Genomic DNA, 18,719 nt, shown 5'->3' with positions numbered 1-18,719 from the left:
TATTTTAATAAAACAATAAAAGAGATAATACTTCTGGGAATCTTAGAGACGGACTTTCAGAGACACTTCCTGTTTAGAGACGACATCATTTCTCAGAAACCGCAGGGGGGCGGGGGAGCCAGAACACCGCAGCTTTCCCGCCTCCAGCAGACGAGTATGCAGCGCGCAGGCGCGACGTATTCTCAACCCCTTCCTCTTTCGCAATCTGACAGCCTTTTCTTTTACTTCCCTTCACGGCCGCCATAGCCCCTGCTAGTGGAGCCCGTGCAGGCCTTCCGTCCCTCTCCCTCCCCCGGGCAGAAGAGGAAGAGAAAGGCAGGGACGGGACAGGAGTCGAATTACAAGATGGCGGCTACGCCGCGGCGTTAGTGGCTGCTGCTGCTAGTTGGTACTCTTGAGGCAGCGGAGCGGCGGCGGCTCCGGCCTGAACGTCATGAAAAGCGGCGAGTTAAAGGCCTCCTGAGTGACGCTCTCAAGCCCCCGGCCGGCCCTTCGCCCCCACCCCGTTCCTAGCGATCGGGCCGGGGCCCCACCATGTCGGATACCCGGCGGCGGGTGAAGGTCTACACGCTCAACGAAGAGCGGCAATGGGACGACAGAGGCACCGGACACGTCTCGTCCACATACGTGGAGCGGCTCAAAGGGATGTCGCTGCTTGTCCGAGCCGAGTCGGACGGTGAGAAAGGGAAAAGGATAATGGCAGGCAGGGGATGGCGGCAGCTGCTAATCTCTCTGGGACAATAGAGCCCAGCCAGGGGAATGGGAAACAATCCGTGGGAGAGTTCCGCCACCTCACACCCTGGGCTGAGGCCACGGATTCCTCCCCGCAATGTGCAGTCTCTCTCTATATTTAGGCGAAATCGTAGGGTCAGGTTATTGGAGCCCCCTCACCCCAAATGTTACAGGCTTCCCACCCCTAAACCCTTAAGCACCTCCTTGATAGTCCCCTGAATTCGTGTATGTTACAGTTAGGGAACCTTACTGACTACTTTAAGGGATTCGTTTGTTCCATTTGATTATAAAAGTTATTTGGTAACTCCTCTGTCAGTGTTAAATTGGGCGACTTTGGGGAAAAGATACTAAATGCGTTGTGAGGAGTGGGAAACGCTAACTTAGAGAAAACTTTCAGAACTTTCATGATCCTAAACTCTGGTAATCCTGTTATTTATTGAAGATGTTCTGGCTAATGATTATTTTTTCCCATACGCCTTTCCTAGTACAGATTTACACTTTCAGATACTATTAGCTTTTCAGATATGTCCCAGCACTCTGGGTTGGTTTTCTCTGAAGCTTGCTCGATGAAAACATTTTTTTTTAAAGTGCTCCAGTTTTCATATTTTCTTTCAATTTTACAGTATTCTTCAGGGATTTGCTTATTTTCCATCATCTTATATCTAAACTTTATTTTCAGGAATTTAGTGAGTTTAGTGTGGGGCAAAGAAAGTAGTAGCATTAATGGCATTTAAATTTTAACACAATTATTTTAATTGTTTAATTTTTAGAGGTCTACAACAAACTATAAATTTTCTCTTGAAAAAAATTGTACTTTGTGTTACTATATTTTCTATTGTTTAGAATGTTGGATACTTAAAATTCTTACATTTTAAACATTTATCCAACATATTGTTTTCTTGTTTTTTTGAGTGTGTCTGAATTTAAGGACATATTTCAGTACATGTAACCTAAAACTATACTTGAAAGCAAAGTATCTCTAGTCATTAACTTGGCTGTACTTGATGAAAAATATACATTTGTATCAAATTTTATATGCTGATGGAAGGCCTTTTTACTGTTTCAGTATTTTTGTGGTAAAGCCATGATAGTTAGTTTTCAAAATTAGAAAAGCTGTTTTTAGAAGGAGAAATTGTATTGATGTTGTTAAGGAACAAGTGCTAGTGTACTACATAAATCTTAGGAACCTTGGAAGTGATTGCTTGAGAGTTGTTGCCATGAAACCTAATTGCTTAGACACAGTATATAATACATGAATTCAGGATTACATAATTTACTTTGTAAATATATATTTTAATGCATGTTAGCTGTCAAATAAAAATAAGAATATATATTTTCATAGGTAAATGAATTGTGCACAGCTTGTGAAGGACACACTGAAATTTTATCTTAAAATTCCCAGATTTGATCAGTGTTTGCATAAAAATTTTAGAATAAAGTACAGTCCTTAAAGTGGATAATGATTACTTAAGTTTCCTAAGACTTTTTATTTACCTATTAAGTTCCTAGTGGATTTTTTTTTCATAATTTCAGGTTCACTCTTGTTGGAATCGAAGATCAATCCAAACACTGCGTATCAAAAACAACAGGCATGTATTTTTTTTCAACTGTATATTTCAGCTGTTACTATTATTGAAAATGCTATTAAAAAAAAAAAAGTCTGGCAATTGTGTTAATCATTGGATCATTCAGTGTGCGGAATGGTCAACTAGAGTTTTGTTATATGTCAAAATCCAGCTTTAATAATACTATTTTGTGTTTTATTTTTTATCAATACATTATTATTTATTTTGCAATGTACTAGTTTACATTATATTACTCCATGCCGAATGCATCTATTTAGCTATTTATTGCAGCCTCTATAAATGTTCAGCAAACTTCAAAGTTTGGTGCCAAGTAGTAGGTTACAGTTATTTGAAAATAACTACTATTGTTAATGATGCTTTTATTTCAATAAAATAAATAAAGATACGTAATTTGTTAAATATTTATTAAGATACGGGGCTAGGGTTGCTTCAATTTTAATTATTGTAAAACTTTCATAATTTATTAAATTTATAATAATTATTTTTTATTATATTTATGTGCTGCCCATCTCACCAGAGACAATTGTCCTTTCTATTCACAATTATATAATTTGAATTAGTTGTTCTTTTAATCATTTTTTACTCTTTGTATTCCAATGAACACAATTTTGCTGGGATTTTGTCTCAGTAAATGCTTCTTGGAATACTTATGACTTTGTTCTTTTGTCAGCGATGATAGTATCAAGCCACCCTCTCTTTTGCCAGCCTCTTTTTCAATTGCCTTTCATTTTCAGAGTCTTCTCCAGTAACTTTTATTTCCACATTATATGTCCAAAATATCTAAACTTTACCTGTATTATTAGTGATTCCAGCAAGCAATCTGATTTTATCTAGTTCATCTAATCCTGAATTATTTGCTATTTGTTTTTCCTCAGATATACAAGGTACTTTCAAGATTTTTGTTCAGTTTTTCTGATAGACACGATTTTAACCAATATGTTACAACAAATAAGTAGATTTTTTTCTATTTTCATGGCCATAGTATGACTGTTAATTTTTGAACCTAGAAAGATAAAAGTCTGTTCTATATCAATTTCTCTAGTTATATGCATTGGTTGGTACCTTTTCACATGATCCCTAAATTTCACACAATCCACAGATACTAAACTCTGCATTAATTTTGAAATGCTGTTCACTTTCAATAGATACTTTTTAAGTCTTTCCTAATTCCAGCCATCAAATACCATCATCAGCATACATGAGGTGGTTCTCCTCATATACTTCTCCCAGTAATTTTAATTTCAGTTGCAATTTCTCCTAGTCTGGCATTTCCAATGCCATATTCATAGTTTTTTAGTGAAAGAAATCATCACAAGAGACTCTTGCTGACATCTAAAAATTCCACAATTCTGAATATGTTCTTTAAAATTAAATGCTAAATTCTGCATGCAAGTTAAATAAACATGGTGACAATATAAACCTTGGTATGCTGTTTTCCCAATACATTCTGTTCTGACTTGATTATTATACAAATTCTTCCATAGACTATAAAATTCCCAGTGTTTTTGTCATCTTCCCTCAGCTTCATTATGTCTACAGACTTACCTTCTCTGACCTTTTGCATTTTGAGATATTTTTATTTGTTTCATCTTTATCATAATTTAATTTACATTCTATGCATAATCATGTAATATTGTTGAAGTATCTTTTGAGCTTGATTCTTATAAATTTTATTTTAAGTTAAATTATAATCTTGTAAAAAATAATTTGGGATATGAGTTTCAGTGAGATTAGGTCTTGTTTTTGCTGAACCAGTTGAGCATCTCCAGCTGTACTTGCTGTCTTTTTAATCTGGTGGTGCCCAAATATAAAGCTGTTTTTTAGACTGTTGAAAGAAGAATTTCTTATAGCTAATCCGTTTTCTTGGTTGCTCCCTAATACTTTGTCTCTGCTTTATCTTGTACGTCAAAGCCATCATTTCCCATTATTCCAATTGTTATTTTATTTCTAATTTTGCATTCCACCCTTCTATATATCTCCTTTTTTTAGTCTGATGTTAGCACTTCCTTGCTACTTCTTGTTTGAAACATAGATTTGAATCATTGCAATATCAGTTGATTTGCCTTGGACTCAAATTGAGATCATCTGTCATTTTGTTATGTCCGAACACTAGCCTTGATATCTTTTGTTAATTTTCACTGTTCCATTTGTTCTACAATGTTCAATAGAAGATCTGACGTCATTCTGAGATGAAGTGACCCAGTTTAATCCAGTTCACTGATTTCCATAATGTCAGTATTATATCTAGATATTTCTTTTTTTGACAACAATTTAGTTTTGACATTCCACGTACAAATGGGATACATATGTTTTCTGTGTTATATTTTCCTTTTGCCTTTGGCCACATCAACCCCTGGGTTCCTATCGACTTTTATCAAACCACATCATAAGTAGTATTCAGAGCTGTGCGTTCTTTTCTAGTTGCTCCCTTAATACTTTCTGATCTGAAGAGTTCATCTTCCAGTTTCATCTTGGCATTGTATTGATTATGAATGACTATTTAGTTTCCTTGACAGAATTTTGCCTTTCCCGGGCTCTGGAAACTCCGCCCACCCAACCAGTATGCTTCTGTGCATGTGTCACATGCACACATACCAGCAAACCAGTAGCAAAGAGATTTAGAACCCACTACTGTTTTCCGGACTCCGGTGGCCAGAAATGGGCTGGTACTAGCCTTCCAGAACTTCTGGGAGGCCCATTTTCCTCCCCTACCCAAGCCTCCATGCAGGCCCTGCACTTACCTCACATCCAAAATGGGCCGCATGGAGACTCTTGGGAGGGGCAGGGTGGGAGGAGTCAGCCAGGGGTGGGATTTGAAGGTTCTCCAAAGCAGCCATAATGCTCGCTACAGGTTCTCCTAAACCCAGCCGAACCTGTAGCAGCTCACCCCTGCCTATATTTGCCTTTAACTCTGTGTGTGTGTGTGCGCATGTGTAACATATATACACATATGTGTGTATATATATATAACATATTTTTGCTGAATTGAAAATGAAGGGAGACTAGTATAGATCTATTTTGAGATTGTTTCCTTTCATCAGCTAGCCCTACCCTCACTGGGATTTGAACATACATACACTGCTCAAATAAATAAAGGGAACACTTAAACAACACAATAAAACTCCAAGTAAATCAAACTTCTGTGAAATCAAACTGTCCACTTAGGAAGCAACACTGACAATCAATTTCACATGCTTTTGTGCACATTAAACTTTGTACAGAACAAAGTATTCAATGAGAACATTTCTTTCATTCAGATCTAGGATGTGTTATTTGAGTGTTTCCTTTATTTTTTTGAGCAGTATACGTACACATACATACACACACACACACACACACACACACACACACATTCCCCCACTATAACTCTTTTATAGTAATAAGAATTCTTGAAAGATAATCTGTGCTGAAGTGTTTCAATAAAAACTATATTAAAAAAAGAAAGTGTTTTCCACTGCTTTTTAAAATTGTTTTTTATCTTCCTTCAAAGTTGAATTCATACTTATTATACTATTTGCAATCATTTACAGACTTAAAAAAAGAATGCTGCATATGACAGATGCTGGACTTGAATACCTTTCATTCTGTTACTCCATAGTATTTACATGGATTAAAATCCCAATGCAGTACTCATTGAAATGTGAAGAAAACTTTTCTTTGTTGTCTTCTGATGTATGCAAAGTATGCTTGACTTTGCACACTATGATTTTTTTAAAAAAAATTCTATCTTAGCATGTTATATAAATCCAGAGTATAATGTTTCAATCACAATGCCCCACTGAGTCTGCAGAGAAGGGCGGCATAGAAATCTAATTAATAAATTAATTAATTAAAAAAATTAATGGTTTATTGCAATGTGCAAATCCAACTCAAGTGAATAAAATTATAGCAATTAAATAGTAAGCGTGATATAGTGTATTGTTTACCATCTTTCTTGTAAGATGCTTCTATGGACTAAAGCTCCTAATAAATGAGTGGTTGTGAGTGATTCAGGATTTTCTATCTTACATAAAATGTGGGTTTTTTAAAAAAAAAAGTTGTATGGCTAGTCATGGAGAAAAATATAATAGTGCTGGATTGTCTTTCTTTTCCCCTCTTCTTCCCATATTCTCTTACATTTTGCACTGGTGGTTGAAAGCTATTTTTTGGATACCTAAACCTAGCTGTACATTACATTTTTTCAGTGGAGTCAAATAATAAATTTAATATTCCATTTTAAAATAGGACACTTTGATTGTTTGGTCAGAAGCAGAAAATTATGATTTAGCTCTGAGTTTTCAAGAAAAAGCTGGCTGTGATGAGATCTGGGAAAAAATTTGCCAGGTAAGGATTACATTTAAAGTTCTTATTTTTTTAAAAAAAAATTAGATTTGATTGTTCATAAACTTTGTGATTGAAATAATGTTCTGGTGACCCATTTAATTGTATCTTAATTTTTTTAGTATGAATTACTAAATACATTTTCTGGTTTAGCTGATGTGTGATTTTTCAGTGGCATTTTTAAAAATACCATTTCAGCACAGCTTATATCAGTGAAATTATTTTGAGATTTCCAGTGACTGATTCTACTGTATAACATCAATTACAAATACTGTTATTAACTTATACCATTGATATTGCTCAGAAAAAGTGGATAGCTTTTCGGGATGGTTTACCGTAATATCCTTCCTCCTCCCTTCCTTACTCCTTCATCAGCTGACATGCTGCAGCAAATTAAATTTAGTGTGCAGTCCACCAGTCCCATTTCACTGACAGTTCACAGAATGTCAGAACTATACTTAACATATGATTTAAATATTTGGTTATAACATTGATTTTCATACTTCTTTCGCCTTGCCTTTCAAAATCTATAATATATGTCAGAATAAGTCAATAATTATTAATGTTTTCAATTTTAGGTTCAAGGGAAGGACCCTTCTGTAGAAGTTACACAGGATCTCATTGATGAATCAGAAGAAGAGCGCTTTGAGGAAATGCCTGAAACTAGTCATTTGATTGATCTCCCTACTTGTGAACTCAACAAACTCGAAGAAATAGCAGATCTAGTTACCTCAGTTCTCTCATCACCCATTCGTAGAGAAAAGTTAGCCTTAGCACTGGAAAATGAAGGCTATATTAAAAAATTATTACAGCTTTTCCAACTTTGTGAAAACCTAGAAAATACTGAAGGCTTGCATCATTTGTATGAAATTATTCGAGGAATTTTGTTCCTCAATAAAGCAACACTTTTTGAGGTGATGTTCTCAGATGAGTGCATTATGGATGTTGTGGGATGCCTTGAATATGACCCTGCATTAGCTCAACCAAAAAGGCATAGGGAATTTTTGACCAAAACAGCAAAATTTAAAGAGGTTATACCCATAACAGACTCTGAACTGAGACAAAAGATTCATCAGACTTACAGGGTACAATACATTCAGGACATCATCTTGCCAACACCCTCTGTTTTTGAAGAGAATTTTCTTTCTACACTTACTTCATTCATTTTCTTTAACAAAGTCGAGATTGTCAGTATGCTGCAGGTAAGTGAATTCAAACGTCTAAAAGAGTTTCATTTTGAAAATTCTAAATATAATAATGATGCTAACCATAAAGCTTTTTAATATGTTGCTGTTATTTGCATATGCTTATTTACCGGTTCTGATAAATTACTTTTCACTGCCTACTCAGAACATAATTTAGCTGTATTGTTTGTGTACCCATTGATGTATTTCATAAGCTTTGCATGAACACAGTAAATTTCTCTGATAACACATAAGTTCTTATCAATGCTATGAGATGTACATGGTTTTCTGACAGTTCTTTTATATTAGTTAGCATTGATGCTAGTTTTTAAGCAGTTGTGTTAAACATGGTACTGAAAGTAAAATGCTATGATCACAGATATTTATAATATCATTATTATCCCCCTGCCATCTATATGCAGCAATATATGAGTAGTGAACATTTTCTATAGGCTGTATGGAAAGGATGTTACTTTTTAATTTTGTTAAAATTTATTTCTTTGAAAATTAGTCAAGTACCATTCATAAGGTTCTGAAAATTAATCAAAAATATTAAAACATATAGTAATTTCTACTGGTATACTGTAATCATAAAAAGCCTGAATAAAAATCCTTTTGAAATAAAAAGAAAATAAATAGTCGCCCTGAGTCTGTCAGGATTGGGCGGCATAGAAGTCGGAAGGAAGGAAGGAAAGAAAGAAAGAAAGGGATAAATAAATAAATGTAAAATATTCTGGCTATTGCTTTGATTGTTAAAATTATACTTATAAATATTGATATTGAGTTAAGAAAAATATATAGAATTGAGATAAAACCAGAAAAGGGAGATAGGAACATAGAAAGTTTTCTTTTGCCAATTTACTTTGACCATATAACTCAATCTTATATAGCCTGTTTGGCAATAACTCCAAAGGATTTCAGTGACTCTTAAGATCTTTTTATCTTCATTGATGATACACAGATTGGGCTCTGTGTCTCCCTGTATATAGGGAATGTACTGATCTGTCCATCTTTATCTGATAATATAAACATCCTATTTTTATCAGTCTATAATTGGCGTAATTTATTTTAAATTCAGGATCCCAAGAACCTTATATATGCAAAATATATCTAAGCTCTTGTTGGGCTTCCCATTTATTTCAGTTGTACTAATGACAGTGAATGTTTGTTTGTTTGTTTTTTATTTATTCGATTTTTATGCCGCCCTTCTCTTTAGACTCAGGGTGGCTTACCACATGTTAGCAATAGCACTTTTTAACAGAGCCAGCATATTGCCCCCACAATCCGGGTCCTCATATATTTGGAAAAAAAATACATAGACCCTACGTATTTGCTAGTTGTTCCTTATTTTGATGAACCTGATGAACAAGATTAGGATGACAACATTTATTGTCCTTATTTGCCTCCTAAATGTTATCACAGGAGCAAATCTAGATGATAATACTGAATTATATTTATATTGATGTAGTTCTAAAATGTTGTGTTGTGATGTCAAGGTTTAGCTACTGCCATAGCTATTGGCTGTTTTTTACTCAGTTAAACTCTGGGTAAAATTTGTCAAAGATAGCTGGGTAGAATTTGCACTCTCCTCTCCTTAAGCAATAGTTTAAATTAAATTCAGTGTGAAATATTTTGGGTCCAATGAAATCCAGAAGTTCACTGAAAAGGAAGAAGTGGAATGGAGATATGTGTTGTGATTAATTGATTAAGTAAATAATTATATGATCTAGTACATTAAGAATTTTCTGGAATTGTTTATCTGATATTTATTTATTTAAAGTATTTTTACCATAGTATTCAGCAAAAAGTCTCTTAGAACTGTTAGCCTGATATAGTAAATGCAAGTTAATCCTTGTTCATAGGCTTACAGTCAGAAAAAGACAACATAAAATAAAAATGGAGAGAGGTGGGAAGAGGAAAGGGAAATAAATTTCTGACATTTTAAAATAAACAGTAACTCTTATAAAAACCAATTGGAAAAGAACTCAGGAAATAAGAACTTGAGTTATTATTGTAAGTATTCTCAGTCTGATTATAATATTCTATTATATGCTTTTACTTTTTTCTCAGTTTTTTTTCCTTTGTGCATGTATGTATGTCCAACATATCATAGTAGTTGACTGAAGGAAGAAGTTGAGTTGAAGCTAAATTGGTGAAAGTTTAATTAGGAATTTTAAAAAACTTGCTTTGTACCAAGTGAAATCACTGGTTTACCTAGATCAATATCATATGGGTTAATGGATAATGACTCAGGTTTAAGATATATTTTCCAAAATTGCATAGGAATTGAAAATTGATAGTTTATATGCAAAGCCTATGTTACAAAGAACTTTTAGAGAATAAAGTTCTGTATTTGGCCTTTGAATGAGGGTATAAAGACTAGGAGAAAAACAAAAATCATTTCAGTGTTGTTAGATTAGTTAAATGCTATTATTGTAATCAATTATTCAAATGGATTTAATATTTTCATATCAGTTACAGCAGAATGACCGTTTTACAACTCTGGGAATTCACTGAAGAATTCAAGGAAGGAACAAAATGCAACCTGAGATTTCAAATTGGGGTGATAGTTAAACATTGTGACATGAAGAATTAAAATCATTAGAAAGTATTTTGTAGTTATTATTCCTTCTCAATCAACAAACGACCATCATACTTAATAGTAAATCTGGTGATGCAACAAAAGCTACTTTTTTAAAACTCATGTATCATCCTATAATTCTTGGATTAGTTTTTTTTAAGTATATCATAGTTCAGTATTAAGCAGATAAATTATAGTTCATTTAATGCAAGGTCATCAAAATCAATTGGAGTACAACATTTTAGCATGTACTGATAACCTGAATTCTGAGCATAACCATAACTTCCAAAATATTTAGCTTGTTTGGTTTTTGAGATCATTTGGACTTTTTGCATCAAGCTGTAGTGTCAATGTTTTTTCGGGGTTCTCTTCAACAAGCTATTGGTGTTATTGTGTCAGTTTGCAATTTGGTTCTTAGTAGCTGTTTTACCTGTGTAATAGTTATTTTTGTTTTAGTTAAAGTATTCTACTGAAATATCATAATGCCATTTGAGCTGAATTGGCTTTTTCAGGGTGGTGTCATACTGCTCTTAGGTAATGTTTTAATAAAGTTTTAGATTTGCAGATATTTAATATTGTGTTTAAGTCTTGATTTCTAAGGTTTGGTTTTAATAATGTTGCAGCATTAATTGTAATAAACTTCTGAGTATGTGATAAATGTAAGTTATAGGCAATCTTTTAGTGTTACAGTAGTCCTTACTGCTCTTCCCTTTCCACCCCTTCACATTTTAAAAAGCATGACCCATGTTAGATAAATGTGTATACTTGTCAACAGCTATGTTGTAGAAACAAGTCTCCTTTATTTCTGGCTATGTTAACACTACTGCAACAATATGAAATTGTGTATTTTGAGTTTTGTTACTGCCTGTTCTACAAGGCTGCTTCAGAAAGGGAAAAAAACGTTGGATGAATCTTTGTGTTATTGTATGAACAATGCTGAACTGGCAATAAACTGTACAGTATGCATAGCTAGGACCTTTCAAAAAACCAAAGCATTTGGCAATTTGTAGAGAAAGCTGTAGGATGTTGGTCTCTTATATTGTATATAAGTAAATAGTGATTCAAAAGCAGGAGGATTCTATAAAGATGTTTCAGTTCAAATGCCTAGAAATCAATTGTGGTAATCCAGATCCAAACTAAATTGTGGACAGTAATAAGTGAAAGTAGTTTTCACGGTGTAATTCCATGTTGAATTTAACAACTAAGGAGATCTAACTGCTGCCGGTCTCTTCCTTATTAAGTTAAAATATTTTCCTTTTGTGTTGAAATGATAACATTATAGCTCATTTTACTGTGATTTCTGGAAAACATTGTTCTGGTGGAAGATACACAGTAGTTTTTTTCAATTTCCAATACAGCTAAAACTTTTTTTATTGATTAAAAAAATTAATAAAACATATGAAGAACGGTTGCAGGAGCTGGGCATGTCTAGTTTATTGAAAAGAAGGACTAGGGAAGACATGGTAGCAGTGTTCCAATATCTCGGGTTGCCACAAGGAAGAGGAAGTCAAACTATTGTATGAAGTGATGTAGGGTTTCATGCTTAAGCAGGGGGTTGGACTATAAAATCTCCAAGGTCCCTTCCAACTCTGTTAATCTATTCTATTCTAATAAAATATATATTTCTTACAAGCAAAAAACTGAATACCAAAATATTTTAAGGTAAATATTTTGCTTCCTAATAACAATAATATGGCTGTATATTTAGAAGCATGATCTGTAATTAAAATATAAATAATCTATTAATGCGATGTAATGGTAAAGTTATAGAGTACATTTTATCTTTTAGAAACTATGACACATGCTTAACAACTTCACACACAAACTACTGTTAATTATATTATTAACTGTGTAGCCAAGCAGCAATAAAGAGAACAGACTGTACCTTCAGAATTCCTTTTCTAAAAATATCAGTTTGCGTTGAAAATATCAGTTTGTGTTGTGCAGTGTTATTCAAAATGTGGGGGAGCCACAGTAATTATCCTTTGTGGTAACTAGTTCTAGGCTAGATATTTTGATAAAAAGATGTGTCATGAGTATGAGGTTTTTGACACTAACTCTTAATTGTGGAGGGAATATTTAGAAACACAGCCTACTGACTAGTAATCATGACTGTATCGCATGACACATTTCTCAGAGATCAACGACAGTAACTAATTTGTAAACTTATTCTTGAAACAGGAAGGATGAGAAAGAGGGACATTTGGAAAACGTTATAGTGGGAAGAAGGAAATAGTGACTTACTTTTTGTGCTACTATCTTCCCCAGTTCCAAAGTATATTTCACCTGTACCTGTTTGGCAAGATTATATTGATTTTATGCTTACAACATAGCATAGCTACCATAAATGTGGATATGGGTAGGTTTGATATGCTAGAAAAAGATGAGATTAATTCATTTTTTTTCCATATGTACCTAATTTAAAAAAATATTAACTAAAAGTAATCATGTGCCTTTATTTAACAATAGACCGTTTATGATTACTTCAAGTATGCATAATATTTCTTTTTCTAAATCTTGGTATAGTCTTTACAAATTAAACTCCCAATACAGGTTGAATTTACTACTAGAACTATTGACATTACAAATGACTATTTCTAGATATTCTATACCAGTGTTGGTGCCATATAGAATAGATACAAATAGGAGTGTGTACGCATGCCAAAAACCAGAAGATGTCTCTGTGTGCCATTTCCAGAATGCATGCCATAGGTTCACCCTCATGGCTCTATACCTTTGACATAGGGTAAATCAATTGGGAGAATACTTAAGATTAGTAAAATAACTGTTGATCTGCAATTGCCTTTGAAAGTACATGTCTTGGGAAACCGATGTACTCATGTCCACATTTTTTTCTGGATTATTTTGTACAGTTCCCAAATGACAGGGTACCTTTAAATGTGGTATTCCAAAAAGAAGAAATTTAAAATGTTTGAGCTCTTAAATTCTTTATAATAAAGCTATTCACAGTATTGGTTAAGAGCCCTGCTGCATCTTTTTTTCTTTTTGCTTGTTTCAATGTTCTTATTTTAAGGTGCCTTAACCAAGGATTATATAAATCCTTGGCACTTCCAATAATTCCATAATTTTCTAGTAGTTTGAGTGATGTGTAGAAACTACAGATCAATGCTGGAAAAGAGAGCACCTTTGAGGAAAAAAATGGATTAACAATTCAATTAATTTCCTTTTGGCTTCCAACCCTATCAGTCAGGGAGGATAAAAGTCAATGACTTTTAAAAAAATTAAAACAATCATTTTTAAAATTTTAAATTGGATTTTTTTAATTTTTACTAAACTTATTTTAATAAAATGCTTTTGGAGTAAATATATAAAGGCTGTATTTTATGTAAGATACATTAATAATTTACTTTATTCAGCATGAAATGGAGCTTGGTGTGTAGCATGAGGTTGTATATTCTGCAATATTGGGACTGCCAGTGAGTCAACAGTGGATCAGAGGAGGAGCTGCTTCGGGGCAGACATGACAGTTGCTCTTTTAAAATTATGATTTCAATTGACTTAATTTAAATCAAATCCACCCCTCTATCAGTTTTCCTGTATTCCAATTTGAATTTGGGAACAAATGAGACTTGTGAGAGGAGAATCTATTTTAGAACAAAAATACAAAGTAGTAACAATATGAGGACCTTTCCATCTTCCCTCCCTCTCTCAATTTCTGAAGCACACAATTTTAGGTTAGGGAAGTTACAATAGCAATTCTTACCTATCTGTTAAAAATAGTGATGAGGCATAAATTAGGCATTTAGTTCAAGCTTATTCAAAATTCAGAATGGCTCTCCTTGTAACCATATCACTTGCCTGGCTTCATCATTTTATACATGCCACACAAGTCTGAAGCAGGGAGGTTATGTTACATTCTTAAACTCTTCAGGCAGTTTAGAACCCTGCTTTCTCTTGCCATTCTAGTTATTTAAGTAGGGATAGTAATAGATAGGTGATAATGATATGAATTTCAGTAGATTGTGGCTATTTGGAAATATCTTAAGCTAACTACAGTACTTGAACCATTTCAGCATTAACTGATCTTCATGATTTGGAGAATTACTTATTGTTAATTACAATATTATCCACAGGCAGTGTTATTTTATATCAAATGAATCATTTACAACTGTAAATTGTAAATTTACCATTTACAATGAGACTGAAAAGAAACAACATTTGTAAAGCTGTGATATGAAATAATAGTAAAAATAAAACATAAAAATGTATAACTTTAGTAGCACACAAAATGTACTAATTGTAGATAAAATTATTTTACATTCTAATTCTTAAAATAGCAAGCTTTGTGTTAAAACTATACATTACAATATTCTATAGGAGGATGAAAAGTTTTTGTCTGAAGTTTTTGCACAACTAACTGACGAAGCTACTGATGATGACAAAAGACGTGAACTGGTAAGTTCATCTGTAGATTTAACTCTGAAATTCTTCTCATTGTTCATAGCTCTTCCATATGTGTGGAAAGTTTATATTTATGATTGCTTTATTTTTTTATTTATTACATTTTAAAATTGCCCATCTCCCTCAGAGACGGACTTTGTGTGAGTGCTTATATCATGACATGGCACCCAAGACTTCAGTGCTACATTGGTTTGGTTTGATTGTTTTGGGACTGATTTACATAAATGTAAGGTCAACAAATAGATAGTGTTCTGTAGCTTTGTCAGGAGTTTGAAATTCAAAATGTTGGAATAAGTAGGTCCCTATGATTCATTACACATTAAAAGCATAAGAAACTTTTACTGAATAAGGTAAGTATTCATTCAGTAGTTTCAGATACCAGTTGGATCTAAGATTTACATAAATGTAAGGTCAACAAATAGATAGTGTTCTGTAGCTTTGTCAGGAGTTTGAAATTCAAAATGTTGGAATAATTAGGTCCCTATGATTCATTACACATTAAAAGCATAAGAAACTTTTACTGAATAAGGTAAGTATTCATTCAGTAGTTTCAGATACCAGTTGGATCTAAGAACAATATTCTGATGTGTTTGGGGAAGAAATAATGAAAAAAGAGGCAAAAACTGAATTAGTACTTTACCTATATTTCCTTTAAAACATGCATACACTTTTTGCTGAGCCATACAATACATGTTCTGTGCTCATTTAAACTATCGTCAATGTATTTTTTTCCTAATATACATCTTTTCTTTAACTTGGTCCAGGTTAATTTCTTCAAAGAGTTCTGTGCATTTTCTCAAACATTACAGCCTCAAAACAGAGACACCTTTTTCAAAACGTTGGCAAAATTAGGAATTCTTCCTGCTCTTGAAATAGTAATGGTAAGTTGAATTCCAGGCAAGGCATGTTGTATGATTGATTATAATCATTCTCCAGTGTATACTTATCATTTGAAATAGATACAGTTCAGAGTTACTCTGCATATTATTTACCCTGCATATTTTCCATAAATGTTGGAGTAGGATGAGAAGTATGAGAAATTTAATGATATTGAAAGCTTAATTTTGATTCCTTTTAAAAGTTTATGGTTTCAATAGATATACAGTATATGTGCATTGTATTAAACTAATTTTTATTGAAGCTTCAATTTTATTTATTTATTTAATTTATTTATCACATAACCCTGAGTTTATGGAGAAGGGCAGCCTAGAAATCCAAACAATAATAATAAACTATTCTGGGTGTTTGTTGTTTGGAAGCACTGAAGAGTTTAACATAAGCTAGATGGCTATATAATTTATAAATAAATAAATATTTACATACTAACTTAATATACTCAACAGACATCTGAACTTTGACTCACATGTAATAATTAAAATGTACCTAGTATGCAGTGCGTATGTGGATATGAACATCAAATTTGGGGGGGACATGTTTGAAACAAATTGAACAAGTTAGATCAGATCAAGAAACTGACTCTACAAAAATGGTATATTTCATTATTGCTATATTTCATGCTATTTAAATGCTATATTTCATTATATTTTATTGATAGTAAAGAATCTTGCTAAGTTGCTTCTGTTTTACCTTTTCTCCCTTTGATACGCCACAGTTAGGGAGGAGCCAACATGAACCTCTTCCTAATCATATTTCCTTTCCCAGGGTTTAAAAAATGCTTCTTCCCTTGTTTATGAGTCCTGCTGAGTTATTCCCATAAGGTGCTCTGGTGAGATTTTTTTTTGGGTAGTATAGTTCACCATTGCTTTCCCTGACCCTTTCTATTTATATGGGTGGGCATGGGACTGACGTATGGTTGATGAATTGTATAAAACCAGACACATAATTAAAACTCAAAATCACAAAACAACACCTGATTTACTTTGGCCATGTCTTGCATATAAATAGATGCAATGATTAGTGGAACAAGAAGAAGAGGCAAGCAAAGAACATACCGGCTTGATAAGATCAAAACTGATACAAAGATGATCATCCAACAACTAAAAAAGTTGTGCTTGAGAGGACAGTATGGAGAGCATTTGCCTGTAAAGTCTCCAAAAGTCAGACATGACTGAATGGTTAAACAACTATTTGTATTAATAGTTTCTGAGTATTCCCTACAGGTCAAGGGTGGGTTCGGGTTTCTCCTGCTGCTGGTTTGCTCAGGAGCGCACTTTAAACACGTGTATGCACATATGTAGTAGTTTTTAAAAGCTGTGCATGCCCAGAAGCTAAAAACAAGATGGCAGTTCCTATGGCTCTGCTGGAAGAACCAATTCAGGGATGTGGCAGGCCTGGGTCGCTGCAAGTTCTAGCAACCCAGGCTGCCAAGTTCCATTCCGAACCAGGAGGAATCCATTTCTGCTGCAGAGCCATCTCCATGGCTGTCTACATAGAGACCGAGATAGAGATAGAGATAAGTTATAGCAGGATGGAGGATCCTCAGTCTTTAGATCCAATCTGATTGCCTCGCAGTATCTTGAATTAGTTCCTTCCCTACTTAGTATTTGAGGTCTTCGTTTCACTTGAATTTTTCTATAAAGTTAATGCTCTATCAGAAATGTTCCATTTTAACTAAGTGATCTGATTTTTATTTCAGGGTATGGATGATTTACAAGTTAGATCTGCTGCTACAGATATATTTTCTTATCTGGTAGAATTCAGTCCATCTATGGTTCGGGAATTTGTAATGCAAGAAGCACAGCAGAGTGATGATGTAAGAACCATGCAACTTTCTTAGATATATTTTATATCCATAAGTAAAGATAGTGGCCATTTCTAGAATCAAAGTTCTTCTGTCAAAACATAGTATTCTCTGTGTAATGATGTTCTTCCAACTCCTAAAAACATGGATTTGTTGTCTCAATAATATGTTTAAACAATGTATTCTTTAATCAGTCACTTTCTGTCTTTCTGCTTCTGGAAATCAGATGCAAAATATGGATTGGAGGACATAATAGAGTGGTGCCTCTACCTACGAACGCCTCTACTTACAAACTTTTCTCGATAAGAACCGGGTGCTCAAAAATTTTTGCCTCTTCTCAAGAACTATTTTCCACTTACAAACCAAAGCCTCCAAAACTGTAACTGGGAAAGGCAGAGAGAAGCCACCGTGGGGCCTCTCTAGGAATCTCCTGGGAGGAAACAGGGCCTCTACCCGCCTTGTGGTTTCCCCAGTCGCACACATTATTTGTTTTTACATTGATTCCTATGGAAAAATTGCTTCTTCTTACAAACCTTTCTACTTAAGAACCTGGTTAAGTTCATAAGTAGAGCTACCACTGTAGTTAATTTCATCTCCTTGATTTGCTAATGCGCAAACATGGAAATGTGAAGCCCACTAAATAGTTGTATATCGGTTGATAATTCATTTGACTATGTTTTTGTTATTATAATTTTAAGTGTTTTGTTTGTATTTTAATGGGATTTTAAAAATTATTTTATTTGGTTATATGTTTTTTAATGGTGTGCGCTGCGCTGCCCAGACTCACAAGCATGAGATGGGTAAGCTGTATGAATTAAATAAATGACATGTTATTTAAATAAATTTAATTAATAATACAAATGTCCCAGCAAATTTCAAGAAGCAAGAACTAAACTAGTTTAATACTTCTGTTATCTACAATTTTGTTCCTATGTAACAAATGTTCCTATGGTGGTTTTACACCACCATTGTTCTGAATAACCCTAGGCCCTTCCCTACTCATTATTATTATCTTCTTAATGTTATTATCATGTTACGATCATGTTACAATACTGTCATTATCTATGCAGAGTTTGGAAAGTGAGGTCCTGTTTAGAGGTCCTGTTTGCCAATAAATAGGCTTTCCAAAAATATTAATTCTGATAGTGGATCTTGCACCAATCAGGTCTTTATCAATGGGGTCCTCCTGAATC

At 33.8% G+C, this 18,719-nt stretch overlaps 1 protein-coding gene across 2 annotated transcripts in view; it reads left to right on the top strand.

Annotated features, from left to right (window-relative positions):
* The first annotated feature begins 148 nt into the window (after positions 1 to 148).
* Positions 149 to 18,719, top strand: part of PPP4R3B (protein phosphatase 4 regulatory subunit 3B) — a 43,841-nt gene continuing 25,270 nt past the window's right edge. Inside the window, exons 1-7 of one of the 2 annotated variants that reach the window (XM_070734764.1) lie at positions 149 to 676; positions 2,266 to 2,321; positions 6,543 to 6,641; positions 7,217 to 7,840; positions 14,742 to 14,819; positions 15,590 to 15,706; positions 17,422 to 17,538. In XM_070734764.1, coding sequence (XP_070590865.1) covers positions 535 to 676; positions 2,266 to 2,321; positions 6,543 to 6,641; positions 7,217 to 7,840; positions 14,742 to 14,819; positions 15,590 to 15,706; positions 17,422 to 17,538 — 1,233 coding nt within the window. In that variant the 5' untranslated portion in view covers positions 149 to 534. The remainder of the gene's footprint in view (positions 677 to 2,265; positions 2,322 to 6,542; positions 6,642 to 7,216; positions 7,841 to 14,741; positions 14,820 to 15,589; positions 15,707 to 17,421; positions 17,539 to 18,719) is intronic. The other variant, XM_070734763.1, reaches the window with a different exon arrangement.

This window comes from Erythrolamprus reginae, chromosome 1 (genome assembly GCF_031021105.1).
Source record: "Erythrolamprus reginae isolate rEryReg1 chromosome 1, rEryReg1.hap1, whole genome shotgun sequence".
Taxonomy (NCBI): domain Eukaryota; kingdom Metazoa; phylum Chordata; class Lepidosauria; order Squamata; family Dipsadidae; genus Erythrolamprus; species Erythrolamprus reginae.
The sequence above is the reverse complement of the archived record's forward strand: the minus strand, read 5'-3'. Positions and strand labels throughout refer to the sequence as shown.